General features: G+C 38.9%; 1 protein-coding gene across 8 annotated transcripts in view; it reads right to left on the reverse strand.

Moving 5' to 3' along the window:
- The window catches only part of LOC106873192 (unconventional myosin-Va), a 146,383-nt gene that overhangs the window by 55,906 nt on the left and 67,254 nt on the right, over positions 1-23,223 (reverse strand). For 4 of the 8 annotated variants that reach the window (XM_089366135.1, XM_089366133.1, XM_089366134.1 and 1 more), the window contains exons 18-31: positions 22,175-22,261; positions 21,641-21,752; positions 21,221-21,432; positions 19,209-19,323; positions 17,885-18,076; positions 16,404-16,493; positions 15,359-15,583; positions 14,338-14,431; positions 13,464-13,762; positions 10,450-10,542; positions 9,387-9,533; positions 8,297-8,417; positions 7,073-7,259; positions 4,084-4,218 (exon numbers count right to left, since the gene is read on the reverse strand). In XM_089366135.1, coding sequence (XP_089222261.1) covers positions 4,084-4,218; positions 7,073-7,259; positions 8,297-8,417; positions 9,387-9,533; positions 10,450-10,542; positions 13,464-13,762; positions 14,338-14,431; positions 15,359-15,583; positions 16,404-16,493; positions 17,885-18,076; positions 19,209-19,323; positions 21,221-21,432; positions 21,641-21,752; positions 22,175-22,261 — 2,109 coding nt within the window. The remainder of the gene's footprint in view (positions 1-4,083; positions 4,219-7,072; positions 7,260-8,296; positions 8,418-9,386; positions 9,534-10,449; positions 10,543-13,463; positions 13,763-14,337; positions 14,432-15,358; positions 15,584-16,403; positions 16,494-17,884; positions 18,077-19,208; positions 19,324-21,220; positions 21,433-21,640; positions 21,753-22,174; positions 22,262-23,223) is intronic. The other 4 variants (XM_089366137.1, XM_089366139.1, XM_089366138.1 and 1 more) reach the window with 1 other exon arrangement.

Here is a 23,223-nt window from a genome sequence, read left to right on the forward strand (position 1 = left end):
CACACACACACGGATATACAAACATTAAGACATTATACAACAGATCACCAGATATAAACACATTGATCATAATAATAAAAACAACAACAATAATAACAAATAACAATAATAATAATAATAATAATCATAATAATAATGCTTCTTATTTCCATCTCAGCATACAGATGCAATGCTGCATGCAATATTGAGAGGAATATTACAACATGCTATATATATATATATATATATATAAATAGATATAGATATTATATATACATGCACACATATATATGTATACACACATATATGCTGTAGAATACGGAAGGAGCAGAGGTGGGAAAGTAGTAGTAGTAGTAGTGGTAGTAGTCTGGTTATTTTGGCCATGCAAAAATAGCAGCAGAAAAAGCAGAATTTCACCCCACCGTAACCTTTTGCCGTGGAGCGGGGTGGTGGTGCAGGATAATCCCAACGGTCAACATCATCGAGCCACACCCTACCATACTCGACCTTCTGTCAGAGATTGGGGGCCATGGGTACATCTTCCGGTAAACAATGAGGACCTCGTCCCTCATTAAACAGTCTTTACACACACACACACACACACACACACACACACACACAGAGTGAAGACCCATGGCTTAGTGGTTAGGATGGATATTCAGCTCACAATCATAACATCGTGAGTTCAATTCCCAGAGATGCGTTGTGTTCTTGAGCAAGACACTTTATTTCACATTGGTCCAGTCCACTCAGCTGACAAAAATGAATTGTACCCATGATTCATGCAGATCTTTTTAGTGTATTTACTTATTAAATTTCTCTATATGTGATTGTGTACTTTCATTGATGAATTCAATAATTGTGGATTTTTTCTCTAAATTATATATCTCTTTGAAACGCTTAGTTTTAGAATGGTGGCAGCTGATGAAGGAAATGTTCTCTATGTGGCCTGTGTGTTTTCTGTACTCTGTTTATCATTTTGTCCACGTTTTTTTGCAACGTCCTGTACCCAGATATGCATCTATAAATACATGTAGATGTAGGTATGTACATACATGTACGTATATATGCATTCACTCATATATTATTTGTATTATATATATATATCCAAATTTAGTAAATTTGGATTTTTATCTGCATACACAACAACCCCAGTTGCTAACTGTCAACTATAAAATACCTTGTTTTTTTAGCTTATCAAACTTCAATATGGAAAAAATTTATAACCTTCTAAGTCAATAAATGACTATTGTTCCTGAAAGTTGCTTTTTTTATACCTTCTATAGGCTGCTCAAAGCTTACTAACTTTATGTAAATATATATTAGAAGGTTTGGAGGTGATGTACAGGTATTATATATTAGAAAAAATAATAAGGTACTCAGATATCTGGATGGTTGTACATTTTTATTAATATGTCACATGTTTTTTATAAATCATATAGTAGCGCTTGCATCTACTCTAATAGATTCTTCAGATTTCAAATCTGTACAGCCATCCAGATCTCTGAGTACCTTATCATTTTTTCTAATACACACACACATGTAACACACACAAACAACCTTGACAACATCTGAAAGAAGGCCACCCAGCAGATGGATAAAGGTTCATTCACCTACTGAATCTGTATCCATAGCAACTGACTCACAGCCATCATGTATCTGCTCCCTATATCTTCTACTGCTACTACAAAAGCTCCTGTTCATTTCAATTACCAAACTAAACACCATCCTCACCAAGGGCACCAGCCATCTTTACCAAAACCTCCACAGAACAATTCCTCTGCCCAATCCTTCTTCACTAGCACTGCATCCCACTGAAATTCCCTGCCACCCCACACCTTACACACCTTTCTTAGATTCACTCCACTCTTACCTGCCTGGGAAGGGCACTGGCCTCCCTACTGGTGCTATATAATATAAAACAGGTAGTAGTAGTAGTATAGTAGTAGTTAGTAGTAATGGTAGTGGTTAATAGTAATAGTAGTGGTAATAGTAATACTGTTAGTCATGACAGCATAAAAAGTAGTAATAGTAGTAGTAGTAGTAGTAGTATTTGTGGTATAAGAAGGAAAGGAGGAATTAGGAGAGATTCTGGAAGCTTTGGGTGTGAAAATGAAAAGAAAGAAAGAAAGAAAGAAATCAGTAAGAACGGATCTTGATCTTGTTGTTGTGGTGGTGGTAGTGGTGGTCCTCGTCGATGGGTGGAGGAAGAATGTAGAAATGCTGGGTAGAGTAGGGGTGGAGGAAGGAAATGAATTCTTAAAAAACGTCCAAGTTATTCAGAGTTATTGAGAAACACACCCAACCCAGATCATCATTGTTATTATTATTATTAAAGATTATAAATTAATTGCTAAGGATTTTCACTCTGAAGCTATATCAGAGAGAAAAACTGCCAGCAGAAGAGACTTTAATATCATGAGAGGCCACAGTTCCTGTACAACAGACGTGTGATTAGCATCTCGCAAGGAAACAATCACAAAACAGATTCTTCAAGCCGAGCCAACCGGCTGGAGACCTAGGGATAAACCAAGAATGAGATGGTTGGATAATATCCATTGTCTTATCTAAGGCGGCGACCTGGCAGAAATGTTAGCACGCCGGGCGAAATGCTTAGTGGCATTTTGTCCGTCTTTATGTTCTGAGTTCAAATTCCACTGAGGTCGACTTTGCCTTTCCTTTTTTCGGGGTCGATAAATTAAGAACCAGTTGCATACTGAGGTCGATCTAATCGACTGGTCCCCTTCCCCCAAAATTTCAGGCCTTGTGATTAGAGTAGAAAAGAGTATCCATTGTCTCATTTGATCACGTTTGGGAATCCATTTGGGAAGTCTAATGACAGTTGCCTTTGATACAACCCTGTGGAGGAGGTGCTAAGGACTCAACCCTCAAAACCCTCCCAGGAATGGCAGATGAACATGGGTGAAAGGCTGAGTGGCATTTCATCTGTCTTCGTGTACTGAGTTCAAATTCTGCTGAGGTTGACTTTGCCCTTCATCCTTCCAGGGTTGATAAAGTAAGTACCAGTTTCATACTAGGGTTGATGTAATCGACTAGCCCCTCTCCCCACAAATTTCAAGCCTTGTGCCTTTAGTAAAAAAGATTATTACTATGATAAGCACCAGTTTCACACTGGGGTTAATGTAATTGACGTAATCCCTTCCCCCAAATTTCAGGCCTTGTGCCTATAGTAGAAAGGATTATTATTATTATTATTATTATTAGTAGTAGTAGTAGTAGTAGTACTTTTATAAGAAGCCATCAGTAGGGACACTAGTACACTGAAATGTAGTAGTCAGTGATATTGGTACACCAACATGGAACACTCAGCAGTAACAGTGTTGTCTCACCAACATGTAGCAGTTTGTAGTAGCAGTAGTGTTGGTACACCAACACGGAGTTGCTATAATGGTGTTGACATACCAACATGAAGCAGTCAGCAATAATGGCACTGTTTCACCGACGTGTAACAATCAGTAGCAGTAGTACTAATGATATACAAACATGTAGCAATCAGTGTTGGTGTTGGCACACCAACATGTAGAAGTCAATAGTGCACCAATATGTAACAGTAGTAGTAGTAGTAGTAGTAGTAGTAGTAGTTGTACTAATAGTAGTAGTAGTGATGGTGGGGGTGGAGGTGTTGCATAAGCATGTAGCAAGTTGGTATTCATGGCAGTGCACCAACATGTAGCGCTCTGTAGTAGTAGTAGTAGTAGTAGTAGTAGTAGTAACAGCAGTGGCAGTAGTGAGATTAAACATGTAGGAGTTAGTGGTGACAGTGTTGATGCACCAACATGTAGCAGTCATGACATATTTGAATAAGTTAAAGAAATAACAGCAGTCAGTAAGGGGGAAAAAAAAAACAAAAAACAGAACAATTTGGAGTGGAGGAAAGAAGAAAAAATAAAGATAAAGTGGTTGGTGGGGGGAAGGGTAAGAGAAGAGAGAGAGAGAGAGAGGGGGGAAGGTAAACAGGTAGAGTATAGATTAAATCATAACAGTAATCATAATCATAATCATCATCATCATCATCAACAGGAGGAAGAGTAGGAGGTAAAAGAGGATGAGAGGGAGTGTGACAGGGCACCGAGAAGCAGTCACCTGATCTGTTGGGTGAAGCCAGAGAGTTCAGCCTCACAATCGTGGTTTCGATGTGTGCAGCAAACATCGCAGTTGTTTACCTCTTGTTGTTGTTGTGGGGACGGTGGCGGCGGTGCAGATGTATTATCATCTGGCCTATAAAGAACGGCATGCAAGACATAGCAGCTGGGTTAATAGACAGATTCATTTGCTCAGCAGTGGCTTTTAGTAACGTGGCAGCAACAACAACAACAACAACAGCAGCTGCAATAACAACAACAACAATAATATTGTATTTTCCGGCATACAAGTCGATGTAGCACTTGGCATAAACATGTAGCGTAATTGTTAAAATGTCGTCGCTGTCTTTCTAAACCCTGGTGCATTTCACATGGAATTTTTGGTTTCTCGGAAGTTGTCTTGGTGTACATGTGTAGGTTGCGCTGGAAAATTCAACTTGTAGTATCCGGAATATACAATAATATTGATAATGATTGATATTATATATTAGACAAAAAAAAAATGATTGAAATATTTTACTCTTCTGTACACAAATAATAGAAAAAAAAAAAAAGGAATTAGATGTTCAGTGAATCAGATGCAGAGATATAAATAAGTGATAATGCAGAACCATAAACACACACATATATACATGCACATGGAGACACACACACTAACACATATGCACTCATCATCATCATCATCGTCGTTTAACGTCCGCTTTCCATGCTAGCATGGGTTGGACGATTTGACTGAGGACTGGTGAAACCAGATGGCTACACCAGGGCTCCAATCTGATTTGGCAGAGTTTCTACAGCTGGATGCCCTTCCTAACGCCAACCACTCCGAGAGTGTAGTGGGAGCTTTTACGTGCCACCGGCACGAGGGCCAGTCAGGCGGTACTGGCAACGGCCATGCTCAAAATGGTGTATTTTACGTGCCATATATATATATAATTAGACAGAGGCACAAAAATCCTTAGAAAAGTGATGATTCTAGCTTATGAACCCTTTTGTTTTTGGCAGTCAAGGGAATTGTAAGGGCATCAAACAGAATACTTGGTGGTGATTGTAGGTGACCCTTTACATTTTAATTTCCAATTCTGCCAAAGTCAAGTTTAAAATAAGGACCAGTCATGCTCAAGGGTCACAATAATCAACTATATTCCCCTTCCACCAAAGGGTCAATAACAAGGGTTATTTACCCAATCACAATCGTACCTTGTCCACCTTGTAATTAAGCTAGGGTTAACAGAAAAGCTTACAACCACAACAGAGCCCCATCCACCCTGTAATTAGCCAGGGTAAATAGGTAAGGCTTACAACCATGATAGTGCCCCATCCACCTAGTAATTAGCTAGGGTAGATAGGTAAGGCCTACATACAATAGTACCCCCACCTCTAGACACTATAATTACCTCAAGTGTGCAGGTAGGCCTATGATCATCACAAAATGTAACATGAGGTTTCACCCTACAAGAGAGTGATAATGGCTGACTGGAATGGAAACCCCAGATGGGTCTGCTAGGCAAGTGACCCCTGACATTTGCCGTACATATTCTAATCTATCTTACTGAGTTAGAATCAGATTAAATATGAATTTAGAATTATCATTTAAATAAATTACTATTTCCTTGCCCTTCGTGTAATCCAGGTTGATCTAACGTCAGGCTATTTGGGGACTTAATAACTATGACAACCGGTGATTGATATCTTGTGGAATAAAGACAGCATGCTTTTCAAATGAAACTGTAGGGTTGGCCTAAAGTGTGCAAGCCTACGATCTTAAAAGGTAATAGGGATTAAGATGAATTAAGAGATCCCTATTTTGAAGAAAGCAGGGACTTTATTGGTTGTAGTGGGTGGAGGGATTTCAGATTTACTAATGAATTAAGTAGCAGTCAAGTACTGGGGTCGATGTGATCGACCATCCCCCTCCCCTCAAATTCCAAATTCCAGGCCTTGTGCCAATATTAGAAAGGATTATTATTACCATTATTTTGCCGAGGTCGACATTGCCTTTCATCCTTTCAGGGTCGATAAATTAAGTACCAGTGAAACATGGGGGGGAGGTCAATGTAATTGACTGGTCCCCTCCCGTTAAATTTTAGGCCTAAAGTTGAAAGGATTATTATTATTAAAAGGTGGTGAGCTGGCAGAATTGTTAGTATGCCAGACAAAAATTATGAGTTCAAACTCTACCGAGGTCGACTTCGTCTTTCACCCTTACAGGGCTCAATAAAATAAGTAGCAGTTGAACTCTGGGGTCAATGTAATTGGCTACCTGCCCTCCTACCCACAAAATTTCAGGCCTTGTGCCTTTTGTGAAAAAGAATTATTACTATCATCATCATCATCGTCATTTTGCTATGTCTCCCTCAACCCCCGTAGGTTTAGACAATTTAAACCTCTACCTGTCATACACAGACACGCACTAACTTCTCTGGAAGACTCCTGTATGAGTGTCAATGTGTATGTGTGTGTTGGGGGGGGGGGCGATAAATTGAGTACCAGTGAAACACCAGGGGTTGATGTAATCGAGGAGTCTCCTCCTCTGATGTTTCAGGTTTTGTGCCTTTAGCAGAAAGCATAATTGTTATTAAAAGGTGTCGAGCTGGCAGAACCGTTAGCATGCCAGGCAAAATGCTTGGCAGTATTTTGTCTGCCTTGACGTTCAGAGTTCAAATTCCGCCGAGGTCAAATTTGCCTTTCATCCTTTCGGGGGTCAATGAAATAAGTACCAGTTAATGTGAAAGCATACATGTGTATATGTGTGTGTGTGTGTGTGTGTGTGTGTGTGTGTGTGAGAGTGCATGTCTGTCTCTGTTTGCGTGCACAAGAGGCTGGTGAGGAAACAGCTTGAAAATGAAGGACACAACCACCAGCTGGATGGTCACTGAAACATTCGGACAGCATGAGGATGACCACATAGAAGAACAGGTACGCATGAACACACATACACAACACCCTTCACCCCCCACATTAAAAATGGAATATGCTGTTTGTCTAACCTGTTTAACTTCTGGTGGAACTCAAAGGCTGTCTTCAATTCCTCCTCTTCACTCAGTTCTTCGCCGCCATGTTGTTTGTTGTGAACGTCGTCTTTCTTCTCAATATTGTCACCAAGCCAGATGCTCTTGATGAATAATATCTCGGACCGGCGCCGGTCAAGTTCTTCCACCATTGTGTCGTATTGGTCTGGAGAGAAGAATAAAATTAAAGATAATAGTAGGGTTAGTGAGGTGGGTGTATAGGGTTAAGGAAGGGGTAGAGCTATATAAGTCATTCAGTAAATGGGTGGGAGGGGTGGGGAAAAGAAGGAAGAAAGAAAGAAGGATATACAGAAAGATAGACAGACATAGATAGAAAGATAGATAGATAGATAGATAGATAGATAGATAGACAGATAGAGAGATGGATAGATAGAGAGATGGATAGATAGATAGATAGATAGATAGATAGATAGATAGATAGATAGATAGATAGATAGACAAGTGGATAGAGAGGTAGATACAAGGCAAATAACAGACAGACAGAAAGACAGAATAGACAGATACATAGAAAAATGACAAAATGACAGAAATAGAGTTAAAGAGAAAACAAATAGACAGACAAAGATAGATAGATAGACAGATAGATATTGACCCCAAAAACATGAAAGGCTAAGTCCACCTCAGCATGCAAAGACAGACATAATGCTGCTAAGAATTTTATCTGGCATGCTTATGATTGTTATTTCTTTACCGCCCACGGGGGGGGGGGGGGGCTAAACATAGAGGGGACAAACAAGGACAGACAAATGGATTAAGTCGATTATATCGACCCCAGTGCGTAACTGGTACTTATTTAATCGACCCCGAAAGGATGAAAGGCAAAGTCGACCTTGGCGGAATTTGAACTCAGAACGTAACGGCAGACGAAATACCGCTAAGCATTTCGCCCGGCGTGCTAACATTTCTGCCAGCTCCCCCCCGCCTTATCATTCTGCCAGCATGATGATGATGATGATGAAGATGATGATTATTTCTAATTTTAGCAGAAGATTGCAATTTTATGGAGAGAGTGCAGGCAGACAGACATATATTAAAATGGTTCAGAGGAAGAAAGGGAAGGGAAGCAGAGTGTGAAGTGAAAAAAGGTGGGAAAGAGGAGAGAGAGAGATAGAAGAGGGAGAAGAAAGGGGAGGAGGAGGGAGGAGAGACAGAGAAGATCCAAAAACTAGAGGTGATACTGACTTTTAAAGGCTTTGCCAGCCTCTGTGGTTCCTTCTTCATATTTGGGGGTTTTGGACAACGCATTCATCAAGTTGCCGATTTCTCGTTTCATCCTGTCGTTGTCGTTCTCGATTTCTTGCATCTGAAAGGGACAACATTGGAAAGTCTGGGAGACTGGAAGACTGCTGCAGGGGTGTTGTGTGATGTGTGTGTGTGTGTGTATATATGGGAGCAGCAGGGAGCTCGTGGATAGACGATAGCGTGTGTAAAATTGTGCATTGAGAGGAAGAAGCAGGTGTGAATAAGAATAACATTAATAAAGACTCGTTTTGTATTGGCCACAAGGGCAACAGTACAAAAGCATTCAAGTACATAGACAAATATAAACCTTCTGAACTGTGTGTGTGTGTGTAAAGACCCCCCACCCCCACATAAATTGCAATTTATAATAATAATACACGTGTGTGTATTATTTTATAAATTGCAATTTATGACATGAAATGTCCTCTAGAATTAGCTAGGGATAATAACGACAAACTTTAACTACTAAATATTGTTAAACACACCTCTGCAAATGCAATGCCCATAAACAATTCACTTTAAATACAATGAACAAATGGCAGTGAGACTGTTTTATAGCAGATCTCCAAATGAGGCCCATGGCAAGTGATGGGTTAATTTGATGATCAGGAAAAATGGAAAAGTCTCTGACATTTCAAGCCTATGGTCTTCTGCTGTATATTTAATACAAGTGCCCAATACAAAAATGCAAACTTTATTGTTATATATATATATATATATATATATATATATATATATATATATATATAATGAAGTAAACTTGCAAGGTACCACACGAGTGATAATATATAGGAAACCCTCTTTCCTATATATATATATATATATATATATATATATATATATATTGTTTGTGTAAGTGTAAGGTATGAGATAAAATATATACAACAGTTGTACATACATATCCCTGTATAAATGTATGCACAATGATGTATATGTTTTAATACGTACATATATGCATGTGCATACAACGTACGCCAAGCCATCCACCCTCCCCACACATAACAGAATGAATGTCTCCACTTCCCCTTACCTTGAGTGAGTTGTACACAGTATTTCCTTTATCTTTGTTCTCCTCATCGAGTCGTTCTCGCTCCGTCACCAGGCGTTTGTTCTCCTTTTCCAACTCTTTAATGTGGTTTTGTAACTTCAACAGCAAACTGAGGTCTTCCTTCTCAGGCTAAGAATACAGAACAGGAGAGACATTTTTACTGCAATGAAATGTTATAACACACACACACACACACATCAAATAAAAGCAGATTAAAAACAAAATCTGAGCTGGATCATAAGTTAGCACTCCAGTGAATATTGGCTAAACAGAGATCTCCAAAGTGGGTGATATTGACCCCTGGGTGATATTGACCCGTGGGTGTCGATGGGACTATTCAAGGGGTCGATAAATGTGTATCTACTTAATTACTATTATTAATTTATTTTCTTGTACATGCCTGGGGGCCGATGAGGGGTCAATGGTCTAAAGAATTTGGGGACCCCTGGGCTAACAGAATGTGTATCAGTACATGATTTAACTTAAGGAAATAGACTATCCACACAAACTGAAATTCTAGGGCTAATGAATTAGTTGTAGAATATAATATATTGACCCTTTAGTGTTTAAACTAGCCATATCTGGCCAAAATATTCTACCTGCTTTATGCTCAAACAAGTCAGATCTGGTCCCTCACACCTACCTTACAATGTCATTTTAAAAATAAACTATTCCATCATTAAAATCTTCAAGCTATGGGATAAGGCAGGATTAATTCAAGGCAGCGAGCTGGCAGAAACGTTAGCACGCCGTGCGAAATGCTTAGCAGTATTTCGTCTGCCGCTACGTTCTGAGTTCAAATTCGGCCGAGGTCGACTTTGCCTTTCATCCTTTCGGGGTCGATAAAGTAAGTACCAGTTACGCAGGTTGAGTAGCCCATCCTGCTCAAAAGGTCCCTGAATATTATTATTATTATTATTATTATTATTATTATATGCAAGATACTAATCCCCACTTATTACCATAAAGCTGTCAGGTGAGTGGCATAAGAAACCTTACAAATTGTATGGGATTTGTTAAATGGAATGAGTGAATTTATACATACGTCATCCAGGGTTGGTTGTCTTTGGACTGGTCGGGTTTTTCGTTCAGCTGGAACAGGTCTGTCCGAACGTCTACTGGTCCCATAACCTTGGTCCTGTGAAGTGGAGACAATAATTCATTTACAAATAATGATAACAGTGGCAACAATAATGATGATTTCTCATGTAAGGTCATATATTTAGAGGTAGATGTGGTACGACTGTTGTTTATATCAATCCTTACGACTCTCTTCCAACGATCGGATGATTCTTGGCTTTCAGGAATAAAATTGAAATGATTAACAGTTATGTTAAGTAACGGACAAAAAATAGAACTCGATTATTTTTTGTTAATCAGTGTTCATTTCGTTATCTTCCTTCTCATCATTATGGTCATTATTATCTTATTAACATCATTATTGCTAATCAAGTTTAAATTAGCATATCCTGAAACAGTAGGAAGTTACATAATGAATATACTGTGTGTGTGTTAGTATGTGTGTGCGTGTGTGTGTGTAGGCACACAGAAACATACACACACACACACACATAGATATACATATATACATACACAAACAAGCATATGCACACACAGACACACACACGTGTATCTGAAATCCCAATGTTTACAGAAACATCTAGAAATACACAAGCCAGACAACCTGAGGGCAAGAAACCTAGTGACCATCACTCCTAATTTATTGGTCAATGGTGATATGAACGAGATTTAATTAAGAAGCAGAAGCTGGTTCAAGAAGGATCAGTCCACACAACTTTTGACCCCCACATCATGTCATCCTCATGTGCCATTTAGGTAATACAAATTAAAAAAAAAGGGACCAAGAGTAATTTTGGCACACAAGGCCAGGAATTTTAAGGATGGAAGTAAATCAATTACATTGACCCCCGTGTTTAATTGGCACTCATTTTATTGACCCTGAAAAGATGAAAGGCAAGGTTGACACCAGCAGAATTCGAACCCATGATGTAAAGAGCCAAACGAAATGTTGCTAAGCATTTTGTCTTAGGCTGCTCTGTAAAGTGATTGGCATTAGGAAGGGCATCTAGCCACGAACAGAATTTGTTGGTGTTGGGGTCACATCGAAACAGCACTCAGTTCATTCTGTAAGGTGGTTGGTGTTAGTGAGGGCATCCAGCCATAAAAGCTATGCCAAAGTAGACAGTGAAGCCTGGTGCAGTCCACTGGCTTTCCAGGTCTTGTCAAACCACCCAACCCATGCCAGCACGGAAAACAGGCGTTAAATGACGAAGATGACGTTAACAATTGTACCAGCTCACTGCCTTATTAATATTAACAATAATAATCCTTTCTATTATAGTCACAAGGCCTGAAACTTTGCGTCGTGGGGTTAATTGATTGCATTAACCTGAGTGCTCAATTGGTACTTATTTTATCAACCAACCCCAGAAATGATGAAAGGCAAAGTCAACCACGGTGGGATTTGAACCCAGAATGCAAAGCGCCAGAGGAAACGCTGCTAAGCCTTTTGCTGACTTATTAACAATTCTGCCAGCTCATTTCCTGAAGACAGGGAATAATGAAACCAAAGACAGAATTGTCTTTGGAAGGTCAGAAACTACTCTAGTATAAGTATCTAACGACAGGCATGTGTGTGTGTGTGCGTGGTGGGTGGGTGGGTGGATGAATGCGGTGGGAGAGTAATCAACATGGAGTGGATGGACAACCAACCAACTGCAGAATGGTATAGGGTTAGTCTGAAGGTGGTTTAACAACGTTCCGTCCTGACTCTTGGCTAAGCCATAATAGATAAGGCAGTGAGAGTGACCTCCCTTTGGAAATGGCATTGATTGCATAAATTTCTTAACGATGAAGGTATACCACACACTCACCCTGACAAAGAAACCATTATATGATACAGTGACTAGCTAGAAGTAGCAGCCAAATCTTCCTCCAATCTCATCTGATTGTTTTAAAGGATACTTTGCCTAATGTAGGTTCTGTTCAGGATGGTCATGGCTGGACTGTATTTGATCATAGCTCTGCAGGATCAGAGATAACTTATAGGGTAACACCACCACACACATCACTGAACCCTAGAGTGTTGTACCACACACACTAAGTACTTTCTTGAATCGTAGGACACCTGGGGCCAGCTCCCTAGTTTCCATTGGTGCATAAGTGACAAAGATCCCAACATTGCCCTGAATGGCACACAAGGCCACCTATTTACAGCTGAGTGGACTCAAGCAACATGAAATGAAGTCTTTTACTCAACAACACAACACACCACCTAGTCTGGGAATTGAAACCGTGACCTTGCAACTGTGGGTGCAACAACCCTAACCACAAGACCACACACAAGGTCACTTGTCAAAGTTAGCTCTACAGATTTTCAATAGGAACCACAGGCAGCACTGATTTCGTAACACCCATTACTCATTTTTCATATTTTAATCACAATATTGTTGCTTATATCAGGCGTCTTGGATACAAAGACGTAACGAAATCGGTGTTAGTTATAATTTCTATAGAAAGTCTGTAGAAATACCCTTAACAAGTGATTTAATAGCACTGCTAACACAGTAGAACAGGGTATTGACTTATAAAAACGTTTAATATCCTTTGTTGTATAGAATAAAGACCCCCTTTTTGTTACGAATGACCATGGGATTGCACCTAAAAAGTTCCTCTCCAAGGCACAAGTCCAGGCAAGGTTGTTTTTTATGGAAGACCAGCAGTCGCCCATGCATACCAGCCACCCCTCTCCATGCCACTGATGTCGCCCAAGGAAAAAGCAAAGGCTGATACAGCTTGGCACCAATGACATCACAGCTCATCTCTACAGACGAGTGAACAGGAGCAATGTGAAAAAAGTGTCTTGCTCAAGAACACAACACAACTCGGTCCAGGAATTGAACTCACAACCACATGATTGTAAGCCTGATGCTCTAACCACTGAGCCATGCGCCTTCATACTTTGTACTCTGTTATGGTTGCATAACGAAATACTGTGTCCCTACCGGTCATTAACACACGCTAAGATATATTAATTACCTCCTTGTCGTCTTGTTCTGCAACCACCTCGGCTACAATATTGGCAGCCAGTTGTTCTTCATCTTCCTCAACTTCAGCAGGTGGCACCTCCTCCTCAGCTGACTCAAAGCTGATTGTGCTGTGGTCCGAAGGTGTACGATGGTGGCTCTGCTTCAGTACTGTCATTTCGTGCCGCAGGTTGTCGTAGAGTTGTTTTAGTTGTTCGTAATCATTCATCATTTTCTCGTGGTGGGCTTTCTCAATGGCCATGTCTCGCTGTCTGTCAACAGCTGTCAGTGATTCAATTTTCTGCATATACTCTGAAGAAAGAAAATAAGAGAAATGTGAAAGATTGAAAATTATTATTATTATTATTATTATTGAGCGGGAGAGTCGTGAATGCCATCAAAGTGACACTGGGGTACAAATATACGAAGTCCAGTATACCCATCATTACTACCTGTTTGATAAGGGTACAACAGGTACATGCATCACAACCATATGTGCACAACATGGTGATCTCAATTCAAGATAAACAGCGCATGACCTTGCAGGTGGGGCCCATCTAGAATTTTCTTCAGGTCCAGTAGCTATCTCACTCAAAAGGTTCCCGAATAAAGTTTGTTTAAGGATAATGAATGAAACCCATGTTTCCAGTGAATCATTCAAGCCCCAAAAATATTTTACCATATGATTATCATAAATTTTCTACATGATACCTCATGAACATCTCAGGTATGGTGCTGCATTATACCACATGATCATCACATATCACCCATTATAAGATCCTCTCAGATATCATATCACATTGTCATCTCAGATTTCTGACCATGTGATATCAACAAACATAGTTGTTAACATTAACAACAATAATAAAAAATTTTAAGAAAAATACCTTCAATTTTCCCTTCATCATCTTTTATCTTCGACTGAGCACTAAGGAGTTTCTGGTTGAGGGTTGAGTTTTTCTCATTCAAGACTTTCGATTCCTACAAAAAAAAAAACCAAAAAAAAAACAATATAATTTACAAATTCATTATGTGCAGCAGAAGAAATCTTAGTTTAAAATAGCAAGCTGCATATTATACTTAAAGTAGATACATTAACTGCAGTATTTGCACCCCAACCCACTGATAGTAGAGTGTTAAAAAAGCACAGAAATATATCAGGAGAGTAAAATTATACAGCAGTGGTGGTGGTGTTGCTAAATGTGCATTTCTGCCTCTTAGCTTCGTTAGCAGCAGGTAGCCACTGATAAGCACTGCACACCTATAAAATACATGCTGAGGATGAATACCACACTTAATTAGGCTTTCCATGATGTATCTGCTTTAAGTAGGATACATACAGATTGCGATTTTAATAATTTATATGATACACACACACATCATACATATATATATATATATATATATATATATAAACAGATTTGAATGAATAGGACCAGAGAGATTTGTTGGGATCTGTGCCAGAATGAGCAAGGTAAGACCAAAAATGGACTTTGAAAGAGAGGAAGAAAGTGTTTGTGTATATTGGGAGTCAATCAATGAAGCGGGTGACTGAGAGAAAGGTGAAACAGGGGGTTGATGTCTTTAATGAAGGACAAGAGACAAGGAACTGGTGATGGTGGAAATGATGATGGTGGTAGTGATGGTGGTGATGGTGGTGTTTGGTGGATTTTACAGGGACGTGCAGATAGACACACAGACAGACAGACACTTATAGAAGTGTGAAAGATGGACATTATCCAGGCAAGGAAGTGGTACATGTTGGTCAAGAGTGTGGATTCTACAAAAACAGTGGCAACCACTGATTGTTGTCATTCATCCCTACAATGACAGCTCATTGACAGGAAACACAAAACATCAACAACAACAACAACAACAACAACACTCCATTCAACAGAATTCACCAACCTCATCATAGGTCAGTTTCATCTTCTTCTTCTCTGCCATTAGGACAGTTAATTCTTCAGTCTTCTGTTTCAAGTTGCCCTTCAGTTCTGAGACAAGACTCTCGGCATCCTGCAACCTCAGTCTGATCTCTCTGCAGCCATCATGCTCTGTGGAGAGTTTTTCATACAAGTCTTGGAACTGTTTGTTGCTGGCCTCATTACTTCTCAAATGTTTCAAGTCATGCTCCTAAAACGATTGGAACGAGGAAGTGAGGTGGGAATATAAAAATATACAAATGATAATTAAATCAAGAGTCAGATTGGCAATTTTAAAAATAAAATTTTATTTTTAAAGAAACAAAAATAACTTATTACAATAACAGAAAAATTTCATTGATTGATTTATTATTAATTAAGTAAATATTGGCTATGTAAAAAAATAGGAAACAAATAGATGTTGTTTGTCTCTCTATAGATAATGTTTACATATATATAGAGATTACCTATGAATTAATGGAACTTTGAACCTTAATCAACAAAGAACACACTAACATATATACACACACACACACACACACATGCATACTGTCATATCCATACAAACATACATATACAACCATATGTAGAAACACATACAACCATACCCACACAAACACACACACATGTACAACCATATCTACGTAAACACATTTGCTTACACCCATGTCCACATAAACATACACATATAGCCATATCCACACAAACATACTTGCAATCACATGTCTACAAAGTGATCCACACAAATATATCTACACACAAATCTGAATACATCCCTACACACACATCACTGGATAAAATCATACACACGTTCAAACACCTACAACTACACAACACACACAGATGTACACACGTCCATACTCAAATGTATATCTCTACAGACATATACACACACACACACACACATCATTGAAGACTATCAAACAACCACAAACAAATCCAGACACCAAGATCTCCACATCTCCACACACATCACCAAATACAATCACACATCCATCTACACCAATCCACACACATACACAGACACCTACCTTCTCTTTAATTTGGTTAGACAATTCAATAATCTTGTTACACAGACGTCGGTTGGACAACTTCAGTTCATCTGTGTCTTTGGCCTTTCTCTGCAAAAAAAGCACAAACAAATATGCATTATTAGAGATATACATGTCTGTGAGTGATATATATATATATATATATATATATATATATATATATGTAAAAATATAAGAGAATTCACGAAAAAACAACAGACAAGGTGGCAGCTGATGAAGGAAATATTCTCTATGTGGTCTGTGTGTTTTCTGTACTTTGTTTATCATTTTGTCTACGTTTTGTTTTCAGTGTCCTGTACCCAGATATGCATCTATATTTACAGGTAGATGGAAGTATGTACATACATGTACGTATATATGCATATACTCATTTATTATTTGTATTATATATATATATATATATATATATATTGGAAAAAATAATAAGATACTCAGATATCTGGATGGTTGTACATTAACAGATTTTTATTAATATGTTACATGTTTTTATAAATTAGTGCTTGCATCTATTCTTGTAGATTCTCCAGATTACAGATTTTGAAAATCTGGGGTGAATCTACAAGAATAGAGATAATACACCAATAGTGAGATTCTTTAGTTACTATATCTACAGTGTTTCTTTGTTGTTTTGGTTGCTGTTGGTCCCAGGGCAGTGAGCCTTGATTAAACAGACTTATAGTCAAAGCCATTCCAGACATGACCATCTTCACTTTATTTTCCCAGTGTTGTCTTTTCCTTTTCAGGTGGGATGTAATATAAGGGAGCTTTGGCTGCAGTTTCTAGCAAGTCAACCAGCCATGTAGAGGCTCTATCTCTCTCTCATTAGATTACTAAATCCTCATTCTCACATGATATTACTTTAAATGGGTAATCAGTGAATTGACAGGACCATGTTTTAATGTTTGTTAACATCTCTTTGTCTCTCTCTCTCTCTCTCTCACTCACTCACATACACAGTAATTAGATGACATAATTAAACAGTCATTAGATGTGACCACGTTTAACCTTTTAGCATTTAAACCAGTCATATCCAACCGAAATATTGTTTTATTTTGAAATCAGCCAGATCTGGCCTCTCACACATACTCTACAGTGTCGTTCTAAAAGTAAACAATCACATCATCAAAATCTTAAAGCGACAAGATAAAGAATGATTAATTGAAAACAATGTGAATAATTAAGTATTACACCTGATTGAGCATTCATTATAATCATCCTCATTATCATCACTGAATATCTGTTTTCCATGGTAGCATGGGTTAGATGATTTGAAGGGAGCTGGTAAGGCCAAGGGCCACACCAGGCACCATTGTCTGTTTTAACATGATTTCTAAAACTGGATGCTAAATACTTTTATTATAGAGTTGATTAACTAATTAAGCTCCATAATTACATACACACACACAAATACTAGGCTGACTTGAAGAATCTCTGGGGAAATAATTGTCAAAAGAATTTACCTTAAGTTCTTTGAAGACCTTCTTGGCAGCTCTACGTCTAACATGAGACTGTAATAGGACGACACCGTGGCGGACTTTGTCAAACTTCCTTCGAGCCATCCAGGCACGAATGTGGGTTTGAAGAATTGTGGCATTACGGTCAGCCACCAACCTGCGGAATAGTCTTTGAGCCAGCACTCTCCGGGCATATCTCTGGAATTAGAAAGACAACAGGATTCATGAAACAGGAACAAATTTGAAACCATTTAAAGAGCAAGGTTAACACATAATGGATGTAGCTGTGATTCTTTAGCCCTAGGTCAGTCCAGTCTTCTACCAGCAGACTTATTATCAAAGACAATCTAACCATGACCAACCCGAGTTTTCAGACAGTATATTCTAAACAACATTATTGCTGTGACACTGATATGCCAAGGATATAAAAAAAACTTTGAAGAACTGACATTTCAGGCTCTCTTCTTCCACACAAACCAAACTCACTGGTAAATGGCTCCAAAGTTTCAGAAACCATGTATGTAGGTATATGATGGGATTCTTTCAATTTCTGTCTACCAGATCCACTCATAAGGACTCTGGTCAGCCTGGGGCTATATAATTGAAGACACATCCCCAAGGTGCTAAGTAGTGGGATTGAACCCAGAAGTTTGTGGTGAGAAAGAAAAACTTATTACTACATAACTACACCTGTACTTTGTGAAGCCATGTGGCTTAGTGGTTAGGGTGTTGGGCTCATGACTGTAAGCCTGCGGTTTCAATTCTTGGACTGGTCAATGCATTGTGTTCTTCAGCAAAACACTTCATTTCACATCACTGCAGTCAACACAGCTGGCAAAAATGAGTAATCCTGTGACAGACTGGCGACCCATCCAGATGGGGGTTATATACGCCATGAAACTGGGAAACCAGCCCTCGTGAGTCAATATGACTCAAGAAGGAAACCTGAGACCTGCTGGTGCCTATCAAACTTTTTGGCAAAGAGAACAGGTTGAGGACTCAGTTTACTTAAGTACTTGTGGATCATTTACAATGTGTATTCTTCAGTGGATGGTAAGGCCTGCTTTGCCTTGTGCCACAAAATCACAATGACAGGTAAGGTTTCCATTTAGAGGAGCAGCATTTTGCCAGTGTGCCTTCATGCTTGCATGAAGTTGGTCCCAGTGTTGGAGTTGACTTTGGTCAAACCTCTGAACTAAAGAGAAGCAAGACTGGCACCAAGTCTTGCGTTCTAATGCTTTGTTTTCCCATATGGACCCTTCTCTAGCACTATGGTCATTTAGAGATAATTAATATCGTTAAATAAGAGAAAAGAATGTTCCAAACTAACCTGGACAACAATGGCAGCCATTTTCTTCTCTTGGAACACTTTGCGAACAAGAAACGCTCGAAAATAAGCTTGAATCTTAATGGAGGCATGTATCCTGCGTCGTTCTTCGAAGGCTCTGCATAGATTCAAAAAAAAAAAATGGCATGATGTACTGAACAAATATTCCACAACAATGGAAGAAAGTCAAAGACAATTCAAAGAATCACAGTATTAACTGTTTCAGTAGTAAAGATTATTTACAAACATAACATGGCAGTCCTGGTTTAGGACTAATGTTGTTGTAATTTAGCCCCAGGAGACATCGTCTCCAGTTGGCTATATGACATAAACCAGGACTGCCACGTTATGTTGGCAAACAATCTTTACTACAAAGTACTGTTGCCGAATACGTCACGTTGTGAGATTTGGAAATAGTAATTTTCTAACTGTTTCAGTGTTATGGATGAGGTCGGGCAGATGTACTGTGGAAAGTGTTACAGGAAAAAGGGACTACCATTTGATCTCCTAATAGCTTGCTAAAGTAGATCAATGAGTTAGCATCAATGAGGAAGCATCTATAAGCAGTTGCTGTTTCATCATCCAAGAAACAGCAACTGAATCTCCTTCAAATCACATGCAACTGTCTTTAAAAAAAAAGGGAAGGGCACATTGAAAAATGTAGTCCTAGATATATTATGCCTGAATAAAAGATTGGGTAATTGTAACTGGAATCTAGCTGATCATAAATTTACAGGCTTGTGTTGGTCAGATGTCATCTTTTCAGTGTTGTGATATCACCACATATCACTTTATCATGCACAAGTTCTGATTAGCAATCTACAACATTTCATGATGATGAGGGCAGTGGTGGTGGTGGTGTTGTAGAGCCCTAGGTCAACCCTGATCCACCAGTCCTATGAAATGAATCATCTGAACAACAAGATACAAGTTGAAGATCTGTCGTCCTAGTATTATCATGTCCCCTCCAGTTGACCGAGGGCCAGAGATCAGGGTCCAGGGAGCACACATTGTGACACACAGTGCTGAATGGTATGGAGTGCAAAGTGACAGTATGGACAGAGTTGTACTCTTTCTCTCTCTCTCTCTTTCTCTCTGTCTCTCTCTCTCTCCTTGTTGTCCTCTTTATTTCTACAGATTCAATAGATTCTGGTGGCCACATTGAAGGTGGTCAATAAGAGGGATTTAGCCAAGAACACACAAGAGTTGTTGCTGCTCAGCCCTTGAGTAGGAGGAAATCGTCCAAGGACAGTGTGGCTAGGAAGGGTCAGCGATGTGGTTATTCCTGTATGTGTTTTTGTATGTTTGGCTGAGCCGTTGGAGAGAGATAATGTTGTTAGGATGGTGCTACAGTAGGGGCATGGAGCGTTGTAGATGTGGGGGGGGGTAGTTGTAGATGTGTTGTGAATGTGTGTGGCAGAATTGTTGTGAGGTTGTATGGTAGATCTCTTGCTGGGGTGTGACAGAGGTATTGTGGAATGTGGCAGATGTGGAGTGCTGGAGATGCGTCTGGACTAAGCGTGTTAGAATGAAACTGTTGTTGTGTTATGAGGTGTTGTAGATGTGTCTGGAGTGTGTGGGAGAGAGATAGTGTTGTTAGGATGATGTTGTAGTCTGATGCATTGTAGGGTGTTGTAGATGTGCTGTGGAGTGGTGCAGGTGTGCTGTGGAAGTGTTGTGGGATGTTGCAGATGTGTTGTGGGATGTTGCAGATGTGTTGTGGGATGTTGCAGATGTGTTGCAGGGTGTTGCAGATATGTCTAGATGTTTGGATGTGATTCTCCTTGTAGTAAGAGGGGCTGCAATGGTTAAAGTCCCCTGTAGCAACAAACTGTGACTTTCAAACGTCCAGGTGGTCCCTCAATACAAGCAGCCTCATCTTATTGTTTCATCCCTGATGCTTTGTTAGAATCTTTCCATCAAACTTAGTATTAAATGCTTGTACCAAAAGGAACAAAAACCTTAACTGAAACGGAGAGAGATGGGGGTGAAAAAAATAAGTTGGAGGTCCTTACAAGCGTGCTATATATCCACGGCCATAAATTTGTAGTAAGAAAACTGAACGTCTGATCTTCTCGAAGTGTCTCTTGCACAGGAACGTCCGCACCTGCTTTTGTACCATAACTGACCACTTGATGCGTCGATCACTCAACAGTTTGTCGAGGAGTGCAAGCTGACCAGCACGGAACAAAATCTTTGTTTTCCCAAACCGGTATTTATCAGGGTCCTGTAAGATAACAATAAGTTAGTTTTAGCTTTGACACCAAGATAATTATCAGAAGAGAGTGCGAGTAAGAGATGAACCCCTTGGTTAATTTCGATGAAATTAGCAAAACTAAATAATTACCACATCAGCACGGGCTGGACAGGCAGTTAAATATACAAAAAGCAAAAAGGCACAAAAGCAAAACAGCAAAAAAAAACATGTGGCTTACCTCAATGTATGTTTTCATAAGTTTCTCACAACTTTCTCGTGGGTCCGATTTGTTGACGTCTGACAGATTCAAGAGTTGTTGGAACATGTAGAATATATTATCGTATGTTCCCCTGCAACAGAAGGCATACACAACAATTACACCTCCATACGCAACACGCAATATATATACATATATATATATAAATGAGTGAATATTCAAAAGAATACTCGTAAAGATGTTACTATTATTATTATTATTATTATTATTATTATTATTATTATCAGTGGCAAATCTAAATAATTGATAACAACAACAATAATAACATCAGTGGCAGCAATCGATATTAGCATTAGAAAGTGAAAGTAGAAACTAGCCAGAATTCAAAATCTCGATCCAGGTATATCTGTTACCTCATTCTATTACTTTTTAGCTGAGATGGTATGTTAAATTCTACTCGTTTGCCTGATTTCTGTTGGTCAGTTGCATATATTCAGTGAGATTAGTGGTTAAGTTAATGACAAATAATGGAACATTAGTGAATTTTAGGTTTACCTTGCAGGGAATCCAGCAGCACTGATCCGGATGGTTTCCAACACTCCACAAGCCCGAAGTTGTTCAACAACTCGCTTATGGTGAAACCTGTAATAATAATAATAATAATAATAATAATAATAATAATAATAATAATAATAATAATAATGATTATTTTATTTATTTGTCACCAGGGCGAAAGATGAGGGGGACAATATAAAACAGATATATGTGGGGGTTTACATATAATGAAATGATAAAATAAATAAATAAATAACAAAAAAGGGATAAATATACATGGTATATAATGAAAAGGGAGAGAAATATATATATATATATATAGTAAACAAAGGTTGAAAAAGTGGGGTGGTCCTATGATAGAGATGTAGTCCTCCTGATACAGGATGACCTCCAGGGAAAATCATGGAACTCCACTGTCCAAGATCTCACTGAACACCAAAGGCAAGTACCTCCTCCAATTCCCTCTCTCTGACTCACAGGTCTACACTTAGAGAGGTACCGTCCACTCTTGCTATTTTCACAACTTTCGCCCACTTTTCAATAAACTCATTAATCCTTTCAATTATAGGCAAAGGGCCTGAAATTTTGGGGGAGGGAGGGCCAATCGATTTCAATGACTCCAGTGCTTGACTGGCACTTATTTTATTGACCTCAAAAGGGTGTAAAGCAAAGTTGACCCCAGTCGAATTTGAACTTAGAATGTAATCTATATTTTCTTCCAAAATTTTCATTGCTTTTGCATCCTTGTCAATGGATGTTCACAAGGTTCCAAAAGCAACTAAAGTGTTGGAAAGGAAAAATATAAATAATAAATGAGTGGAAATCGAACCAGTGAGTGTGTTAGATAATAAGGCATTAAGACAATATGACTTTCCCCAGACACAGCAAAATTCTATCTCCATCCCTTACAATCAAAAAGAAGTACAGATGATGAAAGTGACTGCAGTACAAATGGTACTTTTACATTTTTTTCATTTTTAACAACTGAAGAGGATACAAGGGAGATAACTAAATACAGCACTTGTATATATTTTCCAACATACAAGCTG

The sequence above is a fragment of the Octopus bimaculoides genome, chromosome 18 (genome assembly GCF_046866305.1).
Source record: "Octopus bimaculoides isolate indiv1 chromosome 18, ASM4686630v1, whole genome shotgun sequence".
NCBI classification, from domain to species: domain Eukaryota; kingdom Metazoa; phylum Mollusca; class Cephalopoda; order Octopoda; family Octopodidae; genus Octopus; species Octopus bimaculoides.